The following is a 12,030-nucleotide window of genomic DNA, read 5'->3' on the forward strand; positions in this document are numbered from 1 at the left end:
TTAACGAGGTGACCTCCCTCCCAGGTAGGAATACACCTGACGACGAGTGCAGCTCTCTGCTGTCAGTATTCAGATTAACACTACATAAATACCACAGAAAATCATCAAATCCTATCCACACTCAGCCGCCTTCCGTCTAATATGGCTCTTGGTTCACATCTTTTTGTAAAGATACATATACTAACATGCAATTCAAGCTTTAACAGCTAAGAACTACATGATGCAGTAAAACAAGTTTACCGAGTGAACTGAAACCAGTCTTAAGACTATTGCGTTGCCCCAGGAAAAAAAAAAAGGCAGCTTCTAGCCTGCTACTCGTACCTTGCTTTCTTCACCTTGCCTCAGTCTCCCAGGGCTGGGTGGTACTGATGGACGTTTCCTCCCTTTCTCTTGTTGAAAGAGATCCTGCAATCTTAAACCCACAAAACAAGAAAACCCACAAAAAACCCAAAGAAAAATTAGTCAAAAGATAGGTTACAGATATTAGCTGTGAAAGGCACAAGTTATGTAGTTTCTCCATACTAGAATATAGCCAAGCATGACCTCACAAGTCTGCAAACTTAGATCGTTGCTAACAAGTACCAAAATTATGTTTCAAATGGCCAAAACCAGAACATTTTCTTCACCTCCAAGAGAATCTCACCCAACTAATTGCTCTCCCGTGCTCCCCTCTTCTCCTCTCTTCTACCTTTATTGAAATGATGCTTTCTCCTCTCAGATGTGAGTTGTGCTCTAGAACACAATACTTTTATTATCTGGCCTCAAATGATTTTCCAATCAACCGGCTCTGTCATCTTAACCAGAAGAGGATATTCATCACAAGCTGTCATAACACACTCTATACAGCAACTGCACTACAGAGAGGGGAAGTACCAATGAACCTCTTCCCTTTTATAACCAACACCCAGCATCAGTGTTGCTCGTGATTCCAACATGTGTCCTCTTACCTATTATTCCAGGCTTGTAACATCTCACAAAGTCCTTGCTTTTTAGCTATCAAAGATTCAAAAACGGATTGCAGCTGTTGAGGTGTGTCTAATGATGACGAAAGCAGCCTTGCTTGGATTTTTTCAGTCCAGTTTCGAAACTCCCCCTCTTCCATCTGCCAAAAGAAAAACTGTCAGTGTTCTGTGACCAGAGATGACACTGGATCCAAGTGGCTTCTCCACTCACTTTGCAGCCTATGGTCTGCAAATGCAGAAATATTATATTACCTCCTTTTGGGCAAAGAGGTCTTCCATCTTCTCTTCTCTCGTTTTGCTGAAAGTATCTGTTTTCAGAGAAGCAAGGCGATCATCAACAGCAAGATACACTTGTGACACCCTGTTGACAGGGATGCAAAGAGTTAAGCTGTGACTACTAAAGAATATTGAAGATGTTCCAAGTAAAGTCTGAATGCATTTAAGGTTAGCATTTAAGAACACAAAAAACTATAAATGACAGTCTTCTGCACAATAGACTGTCCCACTGAATTTAGAGGAAAAGTTGGAAAAAATTCATTAGTATAGCAGAAGCCTAGAAGTTACACACACTGACAGTCCTCTTCACAACTTATTTTTAGTGGTGGAAGCTGTCAGAGAGCGATATGAAGGTCAAACACATTACCAGCAGAGGGGAACTTCTGGGTCATCTGTGTCTAGGAAGAATCTGGGACTGCAAGCTACACCTTCACCGGGAGGACTCAGAGACAGAGAGAGTAACTATTTCAGCTCTAAACAAAGCTCCACAGGTTCTGAAGTCAGGCAGTCAGAGACATCAGCCATACAGGAATACTGCCACCAGGCAGAACAGGAGTCAGGCTGGGTTTAAAACAGGTCCCATCATGCCTGCCTCTTACTTTTTTGTTCCTACATTTAGAAGGTGTCTAGGCTTACAGTAGTTTACCTTAGACTACAAGAAGGTACCAAAGAGTCCGCTGTTACCATATTTAATAGCTAACAAAGGCAACGTCTTTTACACACCAGAGAGTTTAGCTGCCACACAACCAATACAACGAAAACAGTTCCGTTTGGACAACAGATTTGAGCAATGCTTTTGCAGTTTTTCTGGGCTGGAGGCAGGATTTAAACCTGGTCAGACCTTCCAAGAAGGAACATTATGGTAAGGGTACAAAGTGTTATCTGTAGTTTTCAGATTAAGCCTTCTAGGGCCACCTCCTCTGTTCCATTTTTAGTATTAGACAGAAGAATTAGAAATACTTTAGCTGTGTTTGAAAAGGCATTTATTAAGAAAGGTGACATTTCAGACACCAGCTGATGGTCAACCTTTCAGTGGCTACTTGGTAACATCACTCAGAAGCATGCTATATCACTCAAATATCAGTGTAACACTCAGGGATGGAGAATAATAATCTTGGCTTCTACTGGCTATATTTAAGATGGATTGCTGCCAGGTGAAAGGGTGAGAGGTTAATACAGACAGAGCAGGTAAAGGTAATGAAGAAGAATGCAATACCCCCCCCTCCCTTAGAAGTATATGCGCATATGAATGTGTTTAAAACCATTACTTTTCTATTAAATAATTAATATTTAGCAAGTCTTATCTATACTAGCAAAAATGGTTTTGTGCTCTGCTAATAAAAGTCCAAGATACAAATAAAGATGAGGAAGGCATTAAAAAACAAAGCTTACTTTTGAGAGAAATCCTTGAGATCCTGCAAAATAGTAACCTTTGACGGGACCTGTCGTTTGATGTAGATCTTGGGGAGTGGGACACACACTTCAAGCAGCCGTATTGGAGAGTAGCTGAGAAGGCAATATGACAGCTGTTAACAAGACTCTCATCACATAGTACTAATTCTCCACCATATTGTGGTTTGTGGCCCTTATGTGAAAAGGGGCACTGTCAATGTGTCCAGGGCTTTAGTTACTTTTAGTAGCAATAACACCTTGCTGATTTTTCTCCTAGGCAAAAAGTAAAGCCACAGATCATGTTGCAAAAACAAAGTTCTGAAAGCATTCAAGATTAGACAGGGAAAAGTGTTTCCCGCCTACATCATGAATTGGAACCATCCAGTGTTAGGAACACCGTCAACCCCATCCAGGCATCCACAATGCCCTCTTCAAGCCAGCACACGATCCTGCACTTGTGGTTATAGTGCAGTTATGCTATCCCACGCTGTACTCAAAGTGAAGAGCAAACCTGATGAATCCTTGCTAGAGCTATATGCTTCACATAGTACTAGAGAGAGAGAGAAGGAAGTTTTTAGCAGTGGACCTCACCTGAAAGATGCCACCATCTGATTATAGGAAAAATACTGGTGATAGTCGTGGTGAATGGAATGACCGCAAGGCTCTGCATTGGCCCTTCGAGTGTACTGATGCCCATAGAATCTCAGCTCAAGGTATTTTGCAAAAGACATGGACCAAGAATCATTGGAAAGGGGAACAACTGGTGTCACCTGAAAAATTGAAAGCCAAGTGTCTTAATTTCATCCTTCAATTAAGACTAAGGACAGGCTAACCTAGACAGCAATCTAGTATTTCTAGTACCGGAAGCACCCATGACACTGAAACATATTAAACAACAACAAAAATAGCATTTATGCAAAGCTAAGGCCAACACATAGTTACAATAAATTGGATAAACAACTACAGCAAGTTGATGGTGACAAGCGCTAAGTTGGAGGAGTGCAAACATATCCCCGATGGAAGCTCATATCCAACGTGCTATTTCTCTGCACAGAGACAATTTCCAGCAACCCAGTCAGCAGCAGCAGTTCATCATATACTTATTCCCTGGTGATTCTTCAGCTACAAACACATTGGTATTGCTCTGTAGTGTATTTCAAATTCAGCAGTGCTTGCAACCTTAGAGTAGGCACTACTTTATGCATACTTAATAGCCACAAACAGATTAGTGTTTACATGACAAATAAAAGGTTATAGAACAAGTGTATACACAGCAGTGTAGGCCTTGCCTTCAGCAATTACATTAACTTCCTCCAGGTATCTTTAAATCCAACACCCATGTTTAAGCCAGCATAAGTAGGTGAATTGAGTCATCCACATAGGTAATTGAGATGTTTTGCATTTCAGGCACTGCACGAATCTTTTTTAATTAAGTTTTAGTCTCATCTCTTTGAAGGCTCTTAAGTTTTACAGTGTTTAGCTAGAGATGAGTACCCAGTTAGTAATGTTTTCTTAGCTAAATTACAGAACAAGTTTCAGATAATACACTACCTTACTACCTTACTATCTTGTGTTTTTTAAAGCCATTTATCTGTCCTGTAATGAAGATTTTACTTTCTAATGACTACTAAAGGAAGCCTAGACATCACATTGACGCAGTGTGGACAGTCCAGTCCATAGCAGATCAAAGAATATCAAGTGGTTTTAGCCAATTACTAAGCCAGTAGGTCTCAGTGTCTGCCCTTACCCATACATACGTTCTTCTGATGCTCATACTGATTCACTGCAGGGAAAGGACCATACTCTTCACTTCTAAGAGGGAAACTCCATTTTTTCCATGTGTCAGAAATTAATTTCCAGCAATATATCAACTCCACTTAAATCTATCCTCTCAGAGCCAGGTTTGACACTTTCCAACAGGACTATCTCACAAAGATGTTTCACCCTCAACAGCCCCAATTCTGCAAGAGGAATTTGTAGACACACGAGACCATCCGTATCAGTAACAGGCTTTGTGCTAGTTTAGCCATAACTGCCGTGATGAGCACTTTCTCAAAAATGCTGCCTTTCCAGACTAGGCCACTCATAACAGGAATACTAAATTGGAACAGCAATGCTTCTTAAGTCCACTTCCTTACCTGTTTGCATAGTCTACACCAGGAGTAAGTAAGAATGGTGTGCTGGTACCCAGGGACTGGGGAGTCCAGCTCCTTTAACACAATTTGCACGCAGCCTTGCCCATGAACAAAGCGACGAATGTGGTGCACCATTGGTGTTTCACAGAACATGCTGGGGCATTGGTAGGAAGGCCTTACAAGGAGAAATAGAAACACTTATGAATGATCATATGCTAGGCACTGCTGAAGAACTGATTCAACACATCTAATATGCCTTCTAATATCACAGTACTATTTATCTTTACTGTAAAAGTTTCCTAAGCCTTTAGTGAAGGCTGTTTCTACAGAGTAAACTGTACTTATTTAGAAATAGCACACAGGGAAGTTCCCTTGCCAGCAAGGGCTGTATAGGTCCCAAAAGCAGTGACTGGATACTGGCTGCTATCACAATCTTTTTCAAATGCATTATTTTCTACCAACATATTCCATATAGTTGACAAAATACGGGTCAAGAACCTGGAAGTGCCTGGCACCAAATTAGAAGACCACTTTGGCAGTGTACCAAAGCAAAGGCTACTGAGGACAAAGATGTACCAAAGAGTCTTCAAAATGGTAATGTTTCAGCTCCTGAAGGAAGAGGTGAGCACAATAGTGCCATATAACCTCTTTGAAGAGAAAAACCCATGACCTTTCTTTGGATGGGTTTATTTTAAATCAGGGAATAGAGACTAACATCAGAAAAATAAAGCTGAATTGTTTAAGTATCGAAGTGAAATATGGAATTCTTCAAAAACAGAAAGAGCCTAAAAAAATCCCAGGTCCTTCTTGCTCATATGAAAAAGAGAAAGTTTAATTACTGAAACTATGGAGATTGAGAAGCATTCACTTTAGCACACACTAGCTTGTCAGCAGAGAGAAACAAGAACTTAAAAGGTGCACAGCTAAGCTCCTCCTCCTCACTAATCAGCACAAGGAGAAATACTTGTTCCTCCAGAGAAGGCTGAACATTAAGAGTATTTTGCTACTGCAAATGGCCAATGGAGAGAACAGAGTAGTCTTGTCTTTTGAAAAGCCACAGGCTACCTATCCAGCTTACAGCTTGCTGAGACTTTGTATGGGGTTCTGGCAGTACTGGTCATTGCTGGAACAAAACAACTTGGACCTCTGTCAGATGAAATAAATTACACAGTACTTTGCCAGGTCTAAAAGAGTTCTGAACCCTTTACATTAGCCACCTTGCAGATATGACAAAGCCTTACTCCGAGACGTTCAGATAACACTGAAGGAGTATTTTTTTTCCACAACTCATATGAAAGTTCAAAAAGGAACCTCAGAAGATTATGATCAGTACAGTTGTTTGTCTTGAAAAAACAGCCATTTGGAATACATGCTCAAACTCTTAACTAGGCCCTTACAGCTGTAATTGCTACAAGAAAGTGCACATTTGTCTTTATAAACTTAAGTCCTGTCTTGTAATCTGTTCCACTTCCTCATTAAAGGAAATAAGAGGGACAAAGCTGAAGTGGGAAAGCAGTGGCTGTATTTGTTTGTAAGATGTAAGCATGAGTATGTGAATTCTTAAATCCAGTTCCTGTTTCACTACAGCATGATAATAATGCAAAGGGAGCAACAGATTTAAGTGGTAAGCTTTACCAGGACACAACTGGCTCTGCAGACTTGCATGCTATTCTCTTAAGTGCACAGAAGTAGAGCCTATGAGGAAGGCAGCAGATCAACTTCACAGAGCTATCAAAAGCTTTTGTTTTGTTTAGAATAACATTTAGAATAAGTTCCTCCTCACCTGAAACAATAGCGCTCCAGAAAAATCCCTAGAGTCAGGTCGTTTTTCCCATAGAACTCCATGGTCACAATCCTAAAGCAGAAAAATAAAAGCTTTAGAGGGTGAATGCTGCCACTGTGCAATGGCCTTTAGGTGCACAGATCTGCACCCACTGCTGGCTTGTTTTTAGCCCCGCATACCTTCGAAGGCTTTTTTCCCCTCTAGGCTACCCTTCCTAGATCCCTGCCATCAAGTTTGCTAATAATGAGATCAGTGTTCTGCTAGAACAACTTTAAACTTCACATTTAAAAGTCTAATACAATTCAACTGCACTTTTGAAAATCATGTTCAAGAATATGTAGGCACAGAAGTCTAGACAGCTTGAAGCCTCAAACACTAACATTTAAACAGTTACAAAAATGGTACATCCAGAAGATGAAAAAAGCCTTAGGAAAACCTTATTCTTCTCGGAGACTTAATAGCAACTCTGTTTTCTCAGAACCTGAGGTGGCCAAACCACTTAAAGTGTCTAAGTATTAGCTTAAGAGTCACAATTCAGCCATCTCTAATATCAGTAATTTATATCCTATTATTGTTGCTGTTTGGTGAGCTTATCCCCACCTTCTTTGATTTATTCCTAAGCTTTTACAGGGAAAGGTCTAGAGTTCCTCTGAGACAGCCATCTCTGTATTTTCACCTGAGCTAGATGATGAAACACCAAGACCTATCCTGTTCAGTAGAGCTAGAAGCATGTCATCTGTTGCACACAACTAACAAATTACAGCTCCCTAAGCTGGAAATACAGTTAAAGCTCTTAACACTGCTGACAAAAATATGAGAAAGATAGCAATATATTCAAATACCATTCTCAGATAATACAATCTGGAAGTATTCTGAGATTCTCTCAAGGCTTATTTTTGGGCTTGGACATTCTTCTGTGTTCATACACACTAACTCTTCCCCACAGGGCTGCATGCAATGATCTCCCTACACATACATTACTCTGCAGTGAAAGGATCAACTAAAACATTCAGTTTTGGGCTGGGCTTTCTCATCATGCCTTGGGGATTATCACAAAGGCTATGGGATACTGCTCTGGATCCAGCTGACCAGGCAAGACAAAATTCTTTGGGCAACAGTTCCTGTTACAGGATGGGCACAACCTACCAAGGAGTCCTCAAAGAAATACCACTGAGGCAAACATTGACCTTGACTTAGGAAAAAAGATAGCAACTATACAAGCTGTAGAGGAGTAGTTTTCATACCAGGGGCTAACACAGGCACTTGGAGCATTGCTGGACTGAGCAGAAGAGCTACTGAAGAGAACACAGAGCCTCTGATGGTTTACTGGACTCAGGCAATCCACCTAGTAGAGAGAAAACAACCCATTTACTGGTTACAGACACTTCTATCCACACACAACTTCTGATGACAAAATTCTATTCTAGTAGTTTTATTTACAGACTAATCTCTGCTTGCTTCTTTTGTACAGACTAACTCTGCATTATCTCAGAGCTTCAGGTAGACATGTACCATGTATAATTGCTAACTGGCATTTTTAGAACAGCATAACTAATATGCATAATGAAACAAATGCACACGCATGTGTTTCTATGGAAAGGAAGCTAAGGGAAACAGAAAACAACAAAAACCCCAAGACAAATATCCAGAGTCTCCAAAGCATGCTACAGTTTAGAACACCTGGAGTCAAAACTGTCAATATATTATACCTCAATTACTCATTCAGGCTGTAGGAAGACTTCTTACTTTCTGTCCTCCATGAAGAGATTTACCACACTGCTGCTGGAATGGAGCTGTTTCCCCTTCCACATCCTACAGAACTATTAAGTTACCAAATACTTTTCTTTGATCACTGAACAGATTTTAAGCAGCATCAACCTGTCTGATCCAGAGCAAGGGCAAGTCTTACAGTTTGTAAGATTATGGCCTGTGAAGCTACATAGATTTATACTTAAGTACCAATTAAAAAGTTACTTCTGCTCATGAACTTGAGGGCCGATTGGCTCAGGGAAAATAATGTTTTAGTATTTCATGAGATCATTTCTGCTAGTCTTGTTCACACTTTTTTCCCTGAACAGCTTCCAGTTCAAGGAAGTCCCCAAGATCCCTTTCTTCAGATACAAGTTAGTTGCTTTCATGGCAGTTTCCCAAAACTTCAAATGTTTTTATTACAAGCACATACTGCCTTGCTTTGAAATTTCAAAGAAGATTCCCCCTTCTCCATTATGAGATTCTCACAGAATCACAGAGTGATAAGGGTTGGAAGGGACCTCTGGAGATCATCTTGTCAAACCCCCCTGCTTCAGCAGGGCCACGGGAATGCATCCAGGAGGGTTTTGAATGTCTCCAGGAAAGGAGACTCCACAACCTCCCACAACAGGGCAGCCTGTGCCACTGCTCTGTCACCCTCACAGTAAAGAAGCTTTTTCTCATATTTAAGTTGAACTTCCTGTGTTCCAACTTGTGCCCACTGACCCTTGTCCTGTCGTTGGGCACCACTGAAAAGAGTCTGGCCACATCCTCTGGACACCCACCCTTCAGGTATTTATAAGCATTGATAAGACACCCCCTCAGTCTTCTCTTCTCCAGGCTGAATAAACCCAGGTCTCTCAACCCTTCCTCATAAGGGAGATGCTCCAGCCCCCTGATCATCTTGGTAGCTCTCTGCTGAACTCTCTCCAGTAGTTCCCTGTCTTTCTTAAACTGGAGTGCCCAGAACTGGACACAGTACTCCAAATGTGGCCTCACTGGGGCAGAGTAGAGGAGGAGGATAACCTCTCTTGACCTGCTGGCCACGCTCCTTTTAATGCATCCCAGGATACCGTTGGCCTTCTTGGCCACAAGGGCACAGTGCTGGCTCATGGCCAGCTTGCTGTCCACCAGCACTCCCAGGTCCTTCTCAACAGAGCTGCTTTCCAGTAGTTCAGCCCCCAGCCTCTACCAGTGCCTGGGGTTGTTCCTCCCCAGGTGCAGGACCCTACACTTGCTCTTGTTGAGTTTCACGAGGTTCCCCTCAGCCCAGCTCTCCAGCCTGTCCAGGTCTCTCTGGATGGCAGCACAGCCTTCTGGCGTATCAGCCACTCCTCCCAGCTTGGTATCATCAGCAAACTTGCAGAGGTTACACTCTATCCCATCATGCAGGTCATTGATGACTATGTTGAACAGGACTGGATCCAGCACAGACCCCTGGGGAACACTGCTAGTCACAGGCCTCCATCCAGAATCTTGCTCTGTTGATCACGACCCTCTGAGTTCTGTTGTTGAGCCAGTTCTCCGTCCACCTCCCTGTCCACTCATCCAACCCACACTTCCTTAGCTTGCCTGTGAGGATGCTATGGGACATAGTGTCAAAAGCCTTGCTGAAGTCAAGGCAAACAACATCCACTGCTTTCCCTTCATCCACCCAGCCAGTCATGCCATCATAGAAGGCTATCAGGTTGGTCAAGCATGATCTCCCCTTGGTGAATCCATGTTGACTACTCCTGATAACCTTCTTGTCCTCTATGCGCCTGGAGATGACCTCCAGATGAACTGTTCCATCACCTTTCTGGGGATGGAGGTGAGGCTGACTGGCCTATAGTTTCCCAGGTCCTTCTTCTTGCTGTTTTTAAAGGGCAATTCTCACATTTCTTCAGGTCACTCAAGCTTTTACAAACAGCCAAATAATCTTATTACAGCCCACTGCTCTTTCCATGACATTAAGCCCTCTGAGGATGGAAATATTACACTTTTAGAAATCACCAATACAAACAACAAGAAAGCTCAGTTTCAGAAACAACTTCTTTAAGTTTGCTCCCCCTTCATATAATCATTTTCAGAAATTGGTCATTACATTGAACAGGCAATATAACACACTGATTCTTGGCTGACTTTGTGCATTTCTCAGAAATTAGAGTCTCACAACCTCTTCACTCCTAAGGAAATTTTGCAGTCCCTTGTTGTGCTTTCTTATATCCACACAATCCCTGGTTATATTGACTTAAGTGCCCAGAGCACTGCAATTTAAAACGCAGTTTTGAGTCAGTCAAACCACGTGTGTCCCGTCCCCATTCCCCACCTCCCCGCCAATAAAAAAAAAACCCACCACATACCAAACCCCAAAACAAACATGCACCGAAAAAAAAAAAAAAACCAGCACACAAAAGAGTCCGAAAACCAGCTCTGGTTACCATTTAATATGAGACACTACACCTTCTGTATTACAAAGAGAAACTGATGTAACCTGGGTTTTTAGTCACATAGCTTTGAATCTTACCTTATGAGACCATGAGGATTCACTCTGAGCCAGTCCCTTCTCATCCTCTTCAATTCTGCACCCAGTTTTTCCAGTAGGGACACTAGACACATCCTTACTTTGGGCAAAGGGATCTGTGCTTTTGTGCAGTATCCTCCCTCCTCTGGCCCGATAGTCAGCCAGCATTCTGGCTAAGCTCTGGCTATCACCCAGATGTTCTGCTATTCTAGTATTAACCAACTCGTGAGATGGTAAGATTTGGACAGCCTTGGCTTGAATACTCCCATTCATCCCTTGTAGTCCAGAGAGATCCCGCAATAATTGTCTCTTCCTTCTGCTCTCCAACTCCTTGTATTCCTTATTGAGGAGAGGAGACCAATAAACTTGCTCAGGGAAGTATTCCCGGGCAGGACACCTCATGCCTTTTTCAGTCAAAAGAAATGGCTCACGGAACATCATTACAGGAGAAATACAAAGAATGACATCTTTCAACTCCTGCTTAAATGCTGCAGAGTAAGTCTTGAGACGATCCTCAGTGGAAGTTACCTCTTCTGTGACATATAAACCAGTATCATCCTGAAGAGGGTCTCTGAATACTCTCATCTGACTCTTTGACTCCTGCAGATCATCTGCCTGTTGAAGAGACTCTAGTGTCTGGCTATCCAGAGTGACCACGTGCTGGTCCATGCCATGGAGGGGCAGCAGGGAGGTTTCAGGTATTGCGGAAGGTACAGAGTTGAACATGGGAAATGGTGACTCCACTTTATGGTGCTCTTGCTGTTTTGAGGACGCTGTTTCTAGTTGACTGTTCTCTTGGTCACTTCTCTCAAATAAACCTTTTTGTTCAGGCAAGCTGACCTCATCAGAAGACACTGACTCAGAGATTACAGGCAGCTTTTCAGAGGATAGTTCAATGTCTCTGACTGCTGTGCTGAAATCCTCACCATTGAAGAGGTTCTCTTGTTCATCTTCATCTCCTGGCTCCTCAATAAGGGAGTGAAAGGAGGCGTTTTTGGTCAGAGTAGGGGGCATGGCAAACTCATCCATAAGGAAAGAGATTTCCAGCTGAGAATGATAAGCCACACAGATCATGAAGATCAGTATCTCCTTCACACGGGCCAGCTCGTACTCTGCAGCACCACACAACTTGATAGTGCAACCCAAGTGCTGGGGACACCCTTCAAAGAACATGAGGGTTTTTGTCTGATCTAGAAGGGGAAAAAACAACACAAAACAAGAAACAAAAAA

The 12,030-nt window shown here is 42.3% G+C and overlaps 1 protein-coding gene across 7 annotated transcripts in view; it reads right to left on the reverse strand.

Moving 5' to 3' along the window:
- PIKFYVE (phosphoinositide kinase, FYVE-type zinc finger containing) overlaps positions 1 to 12,030 on the reverse strand; it is a 70,401-nt gene that overhangs the window by 16,065 nt on the left and 42,306 nt on the right. For all 7 annotated transcript variants that reach the window (XR_010373030.1, XM_064451759.1, XM_064451761.1 and 4 more), the window contains 9 exons: positions 10,804 to 11,990; positions 7,793 to 7,893; positions 6,549 to 6,620; positions 4,769 to 4,940; positions 3,222 to 3,400; positions 2,631 to 2,744; positions 1,215 to 1,323; positions 948 to 1,102; positions 322 to 412 (listed from right to left, as the gene is read on the reverse strand). Coding sequence is in view for 6 of the 7 variants with exons in the window: in XM_064451759.1 (XP_064307829.1) it covers positions 322 to 412; positions 948 to 1,102; positions 1,215 to 1,323; positions 2,631 to 2,744; positions 3,222 to 3,400; positions 4,769 to 4,940; positions 6,549 to 6,620; positions 7,793 to 7,893; positions 10,804 to 11,990 (2,180 nt within the window). In the remaining variant the exon portion in view is untranslated. The remainder of the gene's footprint in view (positions 1 to 321; positions 413 to 947; positions 1,103 to 1,214; positions 1,324 to 2,630; positions 2,745 to 3,221; positions 3,401 to 4,768; positions 4,941 to 6,548; positions 6,621 to 7,792; positions 7,894 to 10,803; positions 11,991 to 12,030) is intronic.

The sequence above is a fragment of the Phalacrocorax carbo genome, chromosome 5 (assembly GCF_963921805.1).
Source record: "Phalacrocorax carbo chromosome 5, bPhaCar2.1, whole genome shotgun sequence".
NCBI lineage: Eukaryota > Metazoa > Chordata > Aves > Suliformes > Phalacrocoracidae > Phalacrocorax > Phalacrocorax carbo.